General features: G+C 49.9%; 1 protein-coding gene across 1 annotated transcript in view; it reads right to left on the reverse strand.

The window, feature by feature from the left end:
• MAN2B2 (mannosidase alpha class 2B member 2) overlaps positions 1 to 15,935 on the reverse strand; it is a 107,771-nt gene that overhangs the window by 39,048 nt on the left and 52,788 nt on the right. Inside the window, exons 11-15 of the mRNA XM_075333372.1 lie at positions 5,893 to 6,158; positions 4,866 to 5,057; positions 3,657 to 3,909; positions 3,409 to 3,519; positions 1,683 to 1,875 (exon numbers count right to left, since the gene is read on the reverse strand). Coding sequence (XP_075189487.1) covers positions 1,683 to 1,875; positions 3,409 to 3,519; positions 3,657 to 3,909; positions 4,866 to 5,057; positions 5,893 to 6,158 — 1,015 coding nt within the window. The remainder of the gene's footprint in view (positions 1 to 1,682; positions 1,876 to 3,408; positions 3,520 to 3,656; positions 3,910 to 4,865; positions 5,058 to 5,892; positions 6,159 to 15,935) is intronic.

Here is a 15,935-nt window from a genome sequence, read left to right on the forward strand (position 1 = left end):
TCATCCTTTTGACTATGAGAAAGGTAAAACTTAATTGTCAATTTATTATTAGATTTACAGGAAGAGTTACAGAGGCACAACACATTAGAAAAGATGCTTGAAACTGATATTTTATTGGGAAATTTACCAAATCATACATTTAAAAAGGGACAGTATCAGCAAGTTTCTGCAATGTAATGTGAAGACAGCATGCTGTAAGAGTTAAAACAGAAAATTCAGCCCTGTGTCGGTTATCTCACAGACTTTTTTTTGTTTCCCTGCAATGATAGTTTTAGGCTCTTCTCTTTATCATTAGTAGGTCTCAGCTGCTCATGAGTTCTAGTCTAGTCTGACTCTGCCCCTTCTGTGATTACCAGCTTCTGTCTATGGAAATGTACACTGAAAGCCTGGTGTGGGTGGGGGGGCAGCTCTCCCAGCTCTGCTACATGCAAAATATCAAATCTGAAACTGTGTCAGAATGACTGTACTCAGTAATCTAAGTGATACATCGTTGAACTCAGGGCCTCTTTGCCTACATCATGCTGCTCTCAGAGGAGGTAACACAAACCTGCTGACACATTCCCTTTAAGAAGCCTGATATACTTGGTGAAAGGCTTCTCGGAAGTCATTATATTACCATTTGCACCAGATCAGTCTACCTGCCAGGGGTGTTGCTAGGGTCAGAAAAGATCAGGGGCCCAAGCCCCAATGCATATATGTTTTGCAGTCAACCACCTCCGTCAAATAAAACATGTAACTCCACAATATAACCCTTACAACGGGAAGGAGGAGGAGGAGGAAGCCGGGATGCGGGGAAGAGGAGGAAGATGCCGGGGTGCGGGGAAGAGAACGAGGAAGCCGAGGTGCGGGGAAGAGGAGGAGGAGGAAGCCGAGGTGCGGGGAAAAGGAGGAGGAGGAAGCCAGGGTGCGGGGAAGAGGAGGAGGAAGCCAGGGTGCGGGGAAAAGGAGGAGGAAGCCAGGGTGCGGGGAAGAGGAGGAGGAAGCCAGGGTGCGGGGAAGAGGAGGAGGAGGAAGCCAGGGTGCGGGGAAGAGGAGGAGGAAGCCAGGGTGCGGGGAAGAGGAGGAGGAAGCCAGGGTGCGGGGAAGAGGAGGAGGAAGCCAGGGTGCGGGGAAGAGGAGGAGGAAGCCAGGGTGCGGGGAAGAGGAGGAGGAAGCCGGGGTGCGGGGAAGAGGAGGAGGAAGCCGGGGTGCGGGGAAGAGGAGGAGGAGGAGGAAGCCGGGGTGCGGGGAGGAGGATGATCTGAGGTGTGGGGAAGAGGAGGTGGAAGCCAGTGTGAGGGGAAGAGGAGGAGGAAGCCAAGTTGCGGGGAAGAGGAGGAGGAAGCCCAGGTGTGGGGAAGAAGAGGAGTTGAGGTGTGGGGAAGAGAAGGAAGAAGCCAGGGAAAAAAAGGAGGGAAGACAAGGGTGCGTGGAGGAGACCAGGGCGTGTGAAGCAGCTACCAAGGTAACTATGGAGATACACCAAGCCGGGCTGTCAGGCAAATCCTGCTTCTGTGCGTGCCTGCACAAATAATGACATTTATTCAATTAAAAAAAAAAAAGGTGTTCAAGATAATCGAGCAGTGCACTGATGATCCGAGGCCAGGGCTCTGCATCCAAGTGCCTAGCGATGCCACTGCTACCTGCCATCATGATCAGACAGCTTTTCAGGCATATGACAAAAAAGAAAAAAAAAAAGTTACCTTTAAGTGGACTTAACATCACCAGCGGTTTGTGCTCCAGACAGATCCCCAATCTTGGGTACAAAGAACTGGTAACTTCTTTGGATCCCACCATGAGCCAGATGGTTGGCCGGACCACAGCGGTATCGTCCAGTGTGAGGTTGTAGTTCAGGTCCCATTCCATGTTGTTCCACAGTCTTCTATGTAACATGATCTAAACATAAAGAAAGTAGAAAACTGCCATTGACGTCACCAATAAAGTCCAATTAGGTATTCACTAGTTGTGTCGCTAAAGAGAGTCTATCCAGACAATTTTATTAATCTACAGATATCGCTGCATAGATGGTAGAAAAACAATAAAACATCTAATGTGCGAATATTGAGAAATCAATCTTTGAAGCCACATGAAAATTAGCCTGGAGGTGCATTGGGGGCATGCTAAACCATTGTGGCGTCCCACTAGCAATACTACTTAATTACTAACACAGTCCTCATGGGTTCCCCTTAATAAACACCTTGTTAATGAACAAGTGTCTAGTTTTTGCGCTTATTTTTTCCTGCTGCTCCCCTGAGTATTCTGCCATTTTTTTTTTTAACTGACAAAAGGTTACAGAGATACGGTGAAAATTGTCTCTCCAGTAAAGGAGACAAACTCTAGCACAGCGCCACCTATTGGAAGTAGCGATCCTAAAAGTCACAAGTGGATTTTCGACAATCCTTTGCAATATGACTCAGGATATATAAGCCAGATCAGAATCCCAATTTGCAGACACGGTGTTTCGGGGTGCTTGCCCCTCGTCAGTGCAAAGTATGGGGGTGTCTGATCTGGCTCATGAGAAAGCTATGTGGGGACCACGGGGGAACACTATTCTCCTTAAGGAGACTTTGCAAGCCAGTCTGGCTGCCAGGTAAGGGGACTTATAGCTGCAATGCCCCTAAAATTCCACGGGGGAACACTATTCTCCTTAAGGAGACTTTGCAAGCCAGTCTGGCTGCCAGGTAAGGGGACTTATAGCTGCAATGCCCCTCTGGGAAATATTCAAATTGTCTCTCCAGTAAAGGAGACAAACTCTAGCACAGCGCCACCTATTGGAAGTAGCGATCCTAAAAGTCACAAGTGGATTTTCGACAATCCTTTGCAATATGACTCAGGATATATAAGCCAGATCAGAATCCCAATTTGCAGACACGGTGTTTCGGGGTGCTTGCCCCTCGTCAGTGCAAAGTATGGGGGTGTCTGATCTGGCTCATGAGAAAGCTATGTGGGGACCACGGGGGAACACTATTCTCCTTAAGGAGACTTTGCAAGCCAGTCTGGCTGCCAGGTAAGGGGACTTATAGCTGCAATGCCCCTAAAATTCCACGGGGGAACACTATTCTCCTTAAGGAGACTTTGCAAGCCAGTCTGGCTGCCAGGTAAGGGGACTTATAGCTGCAATGCCCCTCTGGGAAATATTCAAATTGTCTCTCCAGTAAAGGAGATACGGTGCTAATTTTTGTTGTCTTTTCCAAGTAGATGGTGCTTAAAGGGTAACTATGCAGAGCAGCCCAATGACACTCGCCCACTTGTAAAGAGCTAAAGAAGTTAGCACTGATTAAAAAGACCTATATCTCTGGAACCGCTTGACAGATTAAAGGAAAAAAAACAAAAAAACAACAGAAAAACGGAATACTCATGGGGGATAAAAAGAGCAAAAATTTACCACTTTCGACCCAGATGGCAGGTCATCCAAGGTCTCCATCATACCTCCACTTGACCATTATATTGACTGGAGACTCCATGTGACCGCTCAGCTAGGAGGACGAGTCTTGTCTTCTCATCTTCAATATATGCCGTACGGACCATTGGGTAATAGTTCTAAAAAACATAAAAGAGAAAAACAAACTGATTATATTGTGAGGTCTCAGCATTGGCATTCATTAATTCATTTTGCTCTTCTGTCTAGTCCGTGGCATTGATCAGGAAGGTTACTACCCGTCTATCTCCCATCGTACCCTTGGCACTGTATTACTATTATATGTCTTGAATTCTCTGGCTTGCATCTGGAAGGCATTGTCATCAGTGAAAATCTTCTTATTAGTCTGTAGATTGGTCTGTATTCTGATTATGGCCTCACGATTGCGTTCTAGAGGTCCAACTCTATATTGCTGCTCTATAGGCCGGCAAGCCAGTGTCTTGTCATAGCCATCGGGGACTTGGTAGAGTCTGGAGAATACGGCATAAGTGTAATTCTGCTCGTTCACATCTCTGTAATGAGAGCGATAAAACATTAGTTATACGTGCAGTCTGATCACAGGCCTGGTTTCATAGAGCGATGAGGCTGCTATGTGTTCCCTGGACATAGGGGGTCCGGTTCTGGGCTCATAATATATGCTATTGTGTCACTTTAGTGTACAGGCCACCATACACATTAGTCTAAGGCACTGAACAGAAAACTCCCTGTGCAAGAACCATATTTGGGCCTTTTGCAGCCCAAGAGCTCATGAAGATGCACAATTGCACCTGGTTTGGAGGTGGAAATGGGCCCCAATACCTCCTGGGTCAATGTGCGGCTGCACATGTTGCACCAATGATATGTCCACCCCTGGTCTAACGTCAGCCAAAGCCACTGACAGTGTATGGGGGCTTCCCCACTCTCCCAAACAGAATTTCAGGAACGATAAGGATCTGGCAATCCTTTTGATTTCAAAGAAATATGTCCCCGTTAGAGGAGTCCAACAGCAGCTCTCTCATAGGGAACACAGGAGAGGCAGCGTTCCTATGTATGGGAGGGATGGGAAAGACAGTTGGCGGCTGAACAAACGTTCGGATGACAACTAACTAAAGTTTAGGGGGGCTTAAGACTGTGATTCAAAATATGCATTGGTAACAAGAGTAGGAAATTGGGCTGTCATAGATGGGGTGCGGTGGGAAAGACAAACACAACATCGTTCTGTTCTGGACAGGACAAAACTTGACCACAAAAAAAGTGTATCCTTCCTTATGTCTCCCCATGGTACGTATAAGACATCCTAGCATCAATGGTGAAACATAACCAGCTTTAGAAAATAAATAAAAGTTTGAATTTAACGGTATTAATTTTGGGGGAAAAAGGAAAAGTTGTTTGTTTTTTGTTTTTTTAAAGCTTGTCCTCTTGCGCAATCTGACATAAAGATGACGGGTAATGAGGCCTCCATTTACATAAACAGTCGCAAAGTATTTACCTGTAAAAATACTGTCGCACTTCTGTCACTAGTTTCCCGGTCACAATCTCCAGACCTACAGACTTTGATGCAGGAACAGCATTTCCATTAGAAAAAAACATGTAGTTATCAGATATTGGCCCAGCACCAGTATCCCCATTCGCATGGTATTCCAAAAACTCCTGGGTGGTCTGGACGGTGACATTTCTCTCCCTGCAATCAATAAAAATAAATAATAAAGGAGAAATTCAAAAAGTTAGCAACCGTCTAACTGTCTGCAAGACACATAAACCAAAAATATTATCTCTATCTATCTATATAATAATATATATATTATATATATATAAATAAATAATTTCATTCAAGATGGCAGCAGAACATCACATGTACATGAGACTCATTCATAAATCTTGACTTTGATTCATGTTCCGGACTTGTGCCAGGAATATCTCTTGACTGACATAACTAATGGAAAGCCCAAAGTCTGTAGCTTTATGCCATAAATTTGCAGTTACCAACTTTTATGTTAAAGAATCATTTACATTGCAATAATTGTATAAATTCAGGGACCTGAGAACTTATGTCAAGTTTGGAGATAATCAGAGCCTATGAATGGGTTCAGTACATGTGTCCTGAGCAATACAAAACTTGCATAACATGTTATGTCTACCTTTGGAGTGAGTGTAACCTTACAGCTGCAGCCATACATCACCAAGCACAATGCTAAGTCTCGGATAGAGCGGTGTAAAGCCGTCACCACTGGACTCTAGAGGAGACGTGTTCTGTGCAGTGATGGATCACACTGGTGAATGCCAGGGTGTTCTCTATTTAGGATCCTCATCTCCTGCCCCTGGATCACACATGCAAACCACTGATTTAAGTACTGTGTAATTCCTACCTTTGCCTGTAGTGGCGCTGCAGAAGGAGATTTATTTTTCAGGCTGGAGTTGGTAGACTTGTTAGAAGACTGTTTTGACAATTTAAGTGTCTTTATTTTTACATTTTGAACAATTGCCTTAAAATTAGGCCTATATATGACACCTCTTACCTATCTGTTATGCCAATGAGCATGTTAGTGTTCAGATCGATCCACAGAGTGTAGCAGTCGTTGGATACAGGCATTATTTTCTTTTTGGTGTTTTTAGTGCTAGCCCATGACTTTCTAGAAAACTTCCCCTGTCGTCCCACATTCAGAGTTTCCTTCCCGCGCTCTGCATGCTCGGTCTTTATAGAATACCGCCTGTAGCCAAGACCCGGCAGGGTAACAAGTATATACAAGTCAAAGGCATATCCGGGATCACTGGAATTCTGTATCTGATAGAAGTAAAATAAAAAATATATGAGGCAAAATGAAATCTAAAACACGATAATCGAGAAAAGTATTTTCTTGGTTGGCTCATTGGGGAGGTGGGAGGTGTGGACACAGGAACCATGGGTTCTATGTCCCATGGTTTCGGTGTCCCCCAATGAAGACTATGAGAGAAATGTTTTTATGTACCAAAGCTCTTAATTCAGGATCATTTTCACTCTCCATTAGCTACTGATAAAAGCATAAGAAACAGCCATCATTTGGGATATAATACAGTACCCAAGTACTCCTACAGATCACCAACTATAGCCTTTCATGCTATTAAAATTTAATATCTGATTTTAAAAACGACTTTAGATACAGTCATCCAAAAAAATGCAGCAGAGTGTGCGTCTCAGGACAACAGGCAGCAGAGTGTGCGTCTCAGGACAACAGGCAGCAGAGTGTGCGTCTCAGCACAACAGGCAGCAGAGTGTGCGTCTCAGCACAACAGGCAGCAGAGTGTGCGTCTCAGCACAACAGGCAGCAGAGTGTGCGTCTCAGCACAACAGGCAGCAGAGTGTGCGTCTCAGCACAACAGGCAGCAGAGTGTGCGTCTCAGGACAACTTGCAGCAGAGTGTGCGTCTCAGCACAACAGGCAGCAGAGTGTGCGTCTCAGCACAACAGGCAGCAGAGTGTGCGTCTCAGGACAACAGGCAGCAGAGTGTGCGTCTCAGGACAACAGGCAGCAGAGTGTGCGTCTCAGGACAACAGGCAGCAGAGTGTGCGTCTCAGCACAACAGGCAGCAGAGTGTGCGTCTCAGGACAACAGGCAGCAGAGTGTGCGTCTCAGGACAACAGGCAGCAGAGTGTGCGCCTCAGGACAACTTGCAGCAGAGTGTGCGTCTCAGCACAACAGGCAGCAGAGTGTGCTTCTCAGCACAACAGGCAGCAGAGTGTGCGTCTCAGGACAACAGGCAGCAGAGTGTGCGTCTCAGGACAACAGGCAGCAGAGTGTGCGTCTCAGGACAACAGGCAGCAGAGTGTGCGTCTCAGGACAACAGGCAGCAGAGTGTGCGTCTCAGCACAACAGGCAGCAGAGTGTGCGCCTCAGGACAACAGGCAGCAGAGTGTGCGCCTCAGGACAACTTGCAGCAGAGTGTGCGTCTCAGCACAACAGGCAGCAGAGTGTGCTTCTCAGCACAACAGGCAGCAGAGTGTGCGTCTCAGCACAACAGGCAGCAGAGTGTGCGTCTCAGCACAACAGGCAGCAGAGTGTGCGTCTCAGCACAACAGGCAGCAGAGTGTGCGTCTCAGCACAACAGGCAGCAGAGTGTGCGTCTCAGCACAACAGGCAGCAGAGTGTGCGTCTCAGCACAACAGGCAGCAGAGTGTGCGTCTCAGCACAACAGGCAGCAGAGTGTGCGTCTCAGCACAACAGGCAGCAGAGTGTGCGTCTCAGCACAACAGGCAGCAGAGTGTGCGTCTCAGCACAACAGGCAGCAGAGTGTGCGTCTCAGCACAACAGGCAGCAGAGTGTGCGTCTCAGCACAACAGGCAGCAGAGTGTGCGTCTCAGCACAACAGGCAGCAGAGTGTGCGTCTCAGCACAACAGGCAGCAGAGTGTGCGTCTCAGCACAACAGGCAGCAGAGTGTGCGTCTCAGCACAACAGGCAGCAGAGTGTGCGTCTCAGCACAACAGGCAGCAGAGTGTGCGTCTCAGCACAACAGGCAGCAGAGTGTGCGTCTCAGGACAACAGGCAGCAGAGTGTGCGCCTCAGGACAACAGGCAGCAGAGTGTGCGGCTCAGCACAACAGGCAGCAGAGTGTGCGTCTCAGGACAACTTGCAGCAGAGTGTGCGTCTCAGCACAACAGGCAGCAGAGTGTGCGTCTCAGCACAACAGGCAGCAGAGTGTGCGTCTCAGCACAACAGGCAGCAGAGTGTGCGTCTCAGCACAACAGGCAGCAGAGTGTGCGTCTCAGCACAACAGGCAGCAGAGTGTGCGTCTCAGCACAACAGGCAGCAGAGTGTGCGTCTCAGCACAACAGGCAGCAGAGTGTGCGTCTCAGCACAACAGGCAGCAGAGTGTGCGTCTCAGCACAACAGGCAGCAGAGTGTGCGTCTCAGCACAACAGGCAGCAGAGTGTGCGTCTCAGCACAACAGGCAGCAGAGTGTGCGTCTCAGGACAACATGCAGCACAATGTGTATTGTCTGACTCCAGCTTCTCCCTCCTGCTTTAACCTCCCTTCTCCATAGAATTATATGAGCAGCAATGGTCATCTATCTCAGTAATGGAAAAATCTGTCTTCACTATACAGATTTTACGCATGAATTGAGAGTGAAAGATCAGTCCAGGAAGAGAAAAAAGAGAATTTTGTTACTTACCGTAAATTCTTTTTCTTATAGTTCCGTATTGGGAGACCCATACCATGGCTGTTTAGCTTCTGCCTCCGGAGGACACACAAAGTACTACACTTAAAAGTGTAGCTCCTCCCTCTGAGCTTATACACCCCCTGGTAGGCAGTCCTAGCCAGTTTAGTGCAAAAGCTGAAGGAGAATAGCCACCCACAAGTAGAACCGAGTAAGAACCGGAACAACCGGAGACTCTGTCCACGACAACAGCCGGTGATAACACACGGAACAAGAAAATTGCCAATAGGCAACAGGGAGGGAGCTGGGTCTCCCAATACGGAACTATAAGAAAAAGAATTTACGGTAAGTAACAAAGAAGGGAATTTTGTTTACTTACCGTAAATTCCTTTTCTTCTAGCTCCAATTGGGAGACCCAGACAGTGGGTGTATAGCTACTGCCTCTGGAGGCCGCACAAAGAACTACACTTAAAAGTGTAAGGCCCCTCCCCTTCTGGCTATACACCCTCCCGTAGGAGTACGGATTCCTCAGTTTTAGTACCAAAGCAAGAAGGAGGAAAGCCAATAACAGTTTCAAAAACAAATTCAATCCGATAACAAGATCGGAGAACTTAAGAAACAACATGAACAACATGTGCACCCGAAAAACGAAACCCTAAGAACAAATAGGGCGGGTGCTGGGTCTCCCAATTGGAGCTAGAAGAAAAGGAATTTACGGTAAGTAAACAAAATTCCCTTCTTCTTTTTCGCTCCTAATTGGGAGACCCAGACAGTGGGACGTCCAAAAGCAGTCCCTGGGTGGGTAAAAAGATACCACATGAACGGGCTGTCAGACAGCCCTTTCCTACAGGTGGGCCACCGCCGCCTGAAGGACCTGTCTACCGAGGCTGGCATCTGCCGAAGCGTAGGTATGCACTTGATAGTGTTTGGTAAACGTGTGCAGACTCGACCAGGTAGCCGCCTGGCACACCTGCTGAGCCGTAGCCTGATGCCGCAATGCCCAGGACGCACCCACGGCTCTGGTAGAATGGGCCTTCAGTCCAGATGGAATCGGAAGCCCAGCAGAACGGTATGTGTGAAGAATTGGTTCCTTGATCCACCGCGCCAGGGTGGATTTGGAAGCTTGCGATCCCTTATGCTGACCAGCGACTAGGACAAAGAGCGCATCAGAACGGCGTAGAGACGCCGTGCGAGAAATGTAAATCCTGAGTGCTCTCACCAGGTCCAACAGATGTAAACCTTTTTCAAATTGGTGAACTGGATGCGGACACAAAGATGGCAAAGTGATATCCTGATTGAGATGAAAGGAAGAAACCACCTTGGGAGAAAACTCTGGAATTGGACGCAGTACTACCTTGTCTTGGTGAAACACCAGGAAGGGAGATTTGCAAGATAACGCCGCTAGCTCGGACACTCTTCGAAGAGACGTGACCGCCACAAGAAAAACTACTTTTTGTGAAAGCCGAGAAAGGGAAACCTCTTTCAAAGGCTCGAAAGGCGGCTTCTGGAGAGCAATGAGAACCTTGTTTAGATCCCAGGGTTCCAATGGCCGTCTGTAAGGAGGAACGATATGACAAACTCCTTGGAGAAACGTGCGTACTTTAGAAAGCCGTGCCAAGCGCTTCTGAAAGAATACGGATAGCGCGGAGACTTGACCCTTAAGAGAGCTAAGCGACAAACCTTTTTCCAACCCAGACTGCAGGAAGGAAAGAAAAATTGGCAATGCAAATGGCCAGGGAGAAAACCCTTGAGCCAAGCACCAAGCTAAGAATATCTTCCACGTCCTGTGATAGATCTTAGCTGAGGATGGTTTTCTAGCCTGTCTCATTGTGGCAACAACTTCATGAGATAAACCTGAGGCCGCTAGGATCCAGGACTCAATGGCCACACAGTCAGGTTCAGGGCCGCAGAATTCAGATGGAAAAACGGCCCTTGAGACAGCAAATCTGGACGGTCTGGTAGTGCCCACGGTTGGCCTACCGTGAGATGCCACAGATCCGGGTACCACGACCTTCTTGGCCAGTCTGGAGCGACGAGAATGGCTCGATGGCAGTCGGACCTGATTTTCCGGAGAACTCTGGGTAACAATGCTAGAGGTGGGAACACATAGGGGAGTCGGAATTGCGACCAATCCTGAACCAAGGCGTCTGCCGCCAGCGCTCGGTGATCGTGAGACCGTGCCATGAAAACTGGGACCTTGTTGTTGTGCCGTGACGCCATCAGATCGACGTCCGGCGTCCCCCAGCGGCAACAGATCTGCTGAAACACGTCCGGGTGAAGGGACCATTCTCCTGCGTCCATGCCCTGGCGACTGAGAAAGTCTGCTTCCCAGTTTTCCACGCCTGGGATGTGAACTGCGGATATGGTGGACGCTTTGCTTTCCACCCACGTCAAAATCCGCCGGACTTCCTGAAAGGCTTGGCGACTGCGTGTTCCCCCTTGGTGGTTGATGTACGCCACCGCCGTGGAATTGTCCGACTGAATCCGAATCTGCTTGCCTTCCAGCCATTGTTGGAAGGCTCGCAGAGCAAGATAGATTGCTCTGATTTCCAGAACATTGATCTGCAGGGTGGACTCTTCCTGAGTCCACGTCCCCTGAGCCCTGTGGTGGAGAAACACCGCTCCCCACCCTGATAGGCTCGCATCCGTCGTGACCACTGCCCAGGACGGGGGAAGGAACGACTTTCCCTGTGACAATGAGGTGGGGAGAAGCCACCAACGCAGAGAGTCCTTGGCAGTCTGAGAGAGGGAGACAGTCCTGTCGAGGGACGTCGATTTCCCATCCCATTGGCGTAGAATGTCCCATTGTAGAGGGCGCAGATGAAACTGCGCGAACGGGACCGCCTCCATTGCTGCTACCATCTTTCCTAGGAAATGCATGAGGCGCCTCAGTGAGTGCGACTGGCTCTGAAGGAGAGATTGCACTCCTGTCCGTAGCGAACACTGCTTGTCCAGTGGAAGCTTCACTATCGCTGAGAGAGTATGAAACTCCATGCCAAGATAAGTCAGAGATTGGGTCGGGGTTAGATGAGACTTTGGAAAGTTGATAATCCACCCGAAACTCTGGAGAGTGTCTAGTGCCACCTTCAGACTGTGTTGGCATGCCTCTTGAGAGGGTGCCTTTATAAGCAGGTCGTCTAGATACGGGATGACCGAGTGACCTTGCGAGTGCAGAACAGCTACTACTGCTGCCATGACCTTGGTGAAGACCCGGGGGGCTGTTGCCAGACCGAAAGGTAACGCTACGAACTGCAGGTGTTCGTCGTGTATGACGAAGCGTAGGAAACGCTGATGCTCTGGCGCAATCGGCACGTGGAGATACGCATCTTTGATATCTATTGATGCTAGAAAATCTCCTTGAGACATTGAGGCTATGACGGAGCGTAGGGATTCCATCCGGAACCTCCTGACTTTTACGTGTCTGTTGAGCAACTTTAGATCCAGGACGGGTCGATACGATCCGTCCTTTTTTGGGACCACAAACAGATTGGAGTAAAAACCGTGACCTTGTTCCTGAAGAGGGACGGAGGTCACCACTCCTTCCGCCTTTAGAGCGGCCACCGCCTGCAACAGAGCATCGGCTCGGTCTGGTGGTGGAGAAGTTCTGAAGAAACGAGTTGGCGGACGAGAACTGAACTCTATCCTGTACCCGTGAGACAGAATATCCCTCACCCAACGGTCTTTGACGCGTGACAGCCAAATGTCGCCAAAGTGGGAAAGCCTCCCACCGACCGAGGGTGTGGGAATCGGAGACTGCAAGTCAGGAGGACGCCGTCTTGGCAACGGTTCCTCCGGCTGTCCTTTTTGGGCGTGACTGAGACCTCCAAGAATCTGAGCGTCTCTGGTCTTTTTGAGTCTTTTTTGACGAGGCGAATTGGGACCTGCCCGGTCCTCGAAAGGACCGATAACCAGACTGACCCTTCCTCTGTTGGGGTTTGTTTTGTCTGTGTTGCGGTAAGGATGAGTCCTTACCCTTGGAGTGTTTGATGATTTCATCCAAACGCTCTCCAAACAATCGGTCACGAGAAAAAGGCAAATTGGTTAAGCACTTCTTGGAATGAGAATCTGCCTTCCAATGTCTCAACCACAGGGCCCTACGCAAAACAACGGAGTTGGCTGACGCCACTGCCGTGCGGCTTGTAGCGTCAAGAACAGCATTAATTGCGTACGACGCGAATGCCGCCATTTGCGAGGTCAATGGTGCTACCTGCGGGGCAAATGCACGTGTGACTGAGTCGACTTGCACAAGCCCGGCTGAGATAGCTTGGAGTGCCCATACGGCAGCAAAAGATGGCGCTAACGACGCTCCAATCGCTTCATAGATGGATTTCAGCCAGAGCTCCATCTGCCTGTCAGTGGCATCTTTAAGTGCCGCTCCATCTTCAACTGCAACCAAGGATCTAGCTGCAAGCCTGGAAATTGGAGGATCCACTTTTGGACACTGGGTCCAACCCTTGACCACCTCAGGGGGAAAAGGATAGCGTGTATCTTTAAGCCGTTTAGAAAAACGCCTTTCCGGATAAGCGTGGGGTTTCTGGATTGCGTCTCTAAAGTCAGCGTGGTCCAGAAAAGTGCTTAATGTACGCTTAGGATATCTGAAATGGATTCTCTCGTGCTGCGAAGCTGACTCCTCTACAAGAGGAGCTGGTGGGGAAATATTTAACATCTTATTGATGGACGCTATAAGATCATTAACTATGGCGTCACCATCTGGTGTATCTAGATTGAGAGGGGTCCCAGGATCAGAATCCTGATCAGTTACGTCCGCCTCATCACCCATAGATTCATCTCGCTGGGATCCTGACCATTGAGATGAATGTGAAGGCCCCTCATAGCGAGCCCGCTTAGGTTGCCTGGGGCCATCGTCCGAGTCAGAGTCTTCACCCTGAGGTGTATGTGCCCGTCCCGGAGCTTGGAGGTAATTCAGCTGAGGGGGACCAGGGGGCAATGATTGCACAGTGTCCGTGGCCTGAAGTACAGGCCTAGCTCGCAATGTGTCAAGAATTTGTGACATAGTGAGAGACATTCTGTCAGCAAAAGCTGTAAACTCAGTTCCTGTCACCTGGACAGCATTCACAGGTGGTACACCCTGGGTCACGTCCAGCAGAGGTCCCGACTGTGCAAGTGCCGCAGGGGCCGAGCACTGCACACAATGGGGGTCAGTGGAGCCTGCCGGTAGAAAAGTCCCACATGCGGTACAGGAAGCATATAATGTCTGTGCCTTGGCACCCTTGCGTTTTGTGGACGACATGCTGTTGGCTCTCTGCAATGTGAGAGAGTCTATAGCCAAAGGGCGACCAGCGCTATGCAGTACAAAGTATTTGCAGGAACAAAATACTAAGATTACTACTGGCACAAGAGGGGGTGAGCCCTGAGGGCTGCTTACCGCCCGCTGAATAGCGGGTAAGAGGCGCAGAATTCCTTGTCTGGGTCTCCCTGGCTCCCCTCTGCAGCTCAGCGTGTCAGCAGGAATGGCTGCCGGCGTCTGTGGAGAGGGGCGGTCCGTGGGAGTTCCCAAACAAAAGTGCGGGAAACAGTGTCCCCTCTGTGCCTATTGTGAGGGCTGGAGTATGTAAAAACGACTCCAGCCCTCAGCGCTGATGCACTGACCAGCGTCCCGCCCCTCTCCTGACTGGCAGGTCTGGGGGCGGGAACGAACGGAACTAGGCCGCAAAAGCCGGGGACTCGAGTTATCAGCGCGGCCGCCGTAAAAGCGCGGCCCGCGCTGAAGTCCCCGGTGCACCACAAGTGCCAGCCGCGCCGCAGTCCCAGCGGCCGGCGCGACCGTTTCCCAAAAGTGTGCCTGCTTCAGCGAAGCTGAATGAGGCCATGGCACAAGCGCCGCAGCGCTGATGTCCCCGGCGCACTACAACACCCAGCATGCTGCGGTGTGAGCGCCAAACGCACGGGGACACAGAGTACCTTGAGGAAGCAGGGCCATGTCCCTGATGTACTCCGCTCCATCCAGCATCTTCTCCAGGGGCTGTAGATGGAGCACGGTCTCAGTGCCTGGAGACCAGTAAATCCCACTTCACCCAGAGCCCTGTAAAAAGGGATGGGGAAGGAATCAGCATGTGGGCTCCAGCCGCCGTACCCGCAATGGGTACCTCAACCTTACAAACACCTCCGACATACAGTGGGGTGAGAAGGGAGCATGCTGGGAGCCCTGTATGGGCCCTCTTTTCTTCCATCCGACATAGTCAGCAGCTGCTGCTGACTAAAAACAATGGAGCTATGCGTGCGTGTCTGACCTCCTTCGCACAAAGCTAAAACTGAGGAATCCGTACTCCTACGGGAGGGTGTATAGCCAGAAGGGGAGGGGCCTTACACTTTTAAGTGTAGTTCTTTGTGCGGCCTCCAGAGGCAGTAGCTATACACCCACTGTCTGGGTCTCCCAATTAGGAGCGAAAAAGAAATTCTCTTTCTTTATCGTTCCGTAGGGAGACCCATACCATGGGACGTTCCAAAGCTGTCCCTGGGTGGGAATAAACAGAAAAACTAAGAAGTAGGCGGAGCCTAACTTCACAAGTGGGCGACAGCCGCCTGAAGGATGCGTCTGCCCAAGCTCGCATCTGCCGAAGCATGAGCATGCACTTGGTAGTGCTTCGAAAAGGTATGCAGGCTAGTCCAAGTGGCAGCCTGACAGACTTGTTGAGCCGTAGCCTGGTGCCTAAAAGCCCAAGAGGCACCGACAGCTCTGGTCGAGTGTGCTTTGATCCCCGGCAGGGGAGGCACCTGAGTACTCTGGTAGGCGTCCGAAATGGTCGATCTAATCCAACGGGCCAAGGTCGGCTTAGAAGCAGAGAGACCCTTGCGCCGCCCTGTGGTTAGCACAAAAAGAGAGGTGCACCGCCTAAGCGCAGCGGTGCGAGACACATAAATCCGGAGAGCACGCACCAGATCTAGAGTATGCAGCGCTTTCTCAAAGCGATGAACAGGGGCCGGACAGAAGGAAGGCAAGGAAATATCCTGGTTAAGGTGGAAGGGAGAAAAAAAAAAAAAAAAGGGAGAGACCACCTTAGGAAGAAAGTCCGGGGTCGGACCGAGAACTACCTTGTCTTGGTGAAAAACCAAAAAAAGGTGACTTCGAGGAGAGCACAGCCAAATCAGAGACTCTCCTGAGAGAAGTTATGGCAACTAGAAAGGCCACCTTTTGAGAAAGACGATACAAAGAAACCTCCCTAAGGGGCTCGAAAGGGGGTTTCTGCAATACCGTGAGGACCAAGTTAAGGTCCCAGGGATCCAAGGGCCGCCGATAAGGCGGAATGATGTGAGACGCACCTTGCATGAAGGTGCGGACCTGAGCCAGCCGGGCGAGACGCCGCTGAAACAGCACTGATAGAGCTGAGACTTGTCCCTTGAGAGAGTTGAGGGACAGTCCTAGCTGCAGACCGGACTGTAAAAAAGACAGAAGGGTCGGCAACGAGAA

Source organism: Anomaloglossus baeobatrachus, chromosome 1, assembly GCF_048569485.1.
Source record: "Anomaloglossus baeobatrachus isolate aAnoBae1 chromosome 1, aAnoBae1.hap1, whole genome shotgun sequence".
In the NCBI taxonomy this organism is placed as follows: Eukaryota; Metazoa; Chordata; class Amphibia; order Anura; family Aromobatidae; genus Anomaloglossus; species Anomaloglossus baeobatrachus.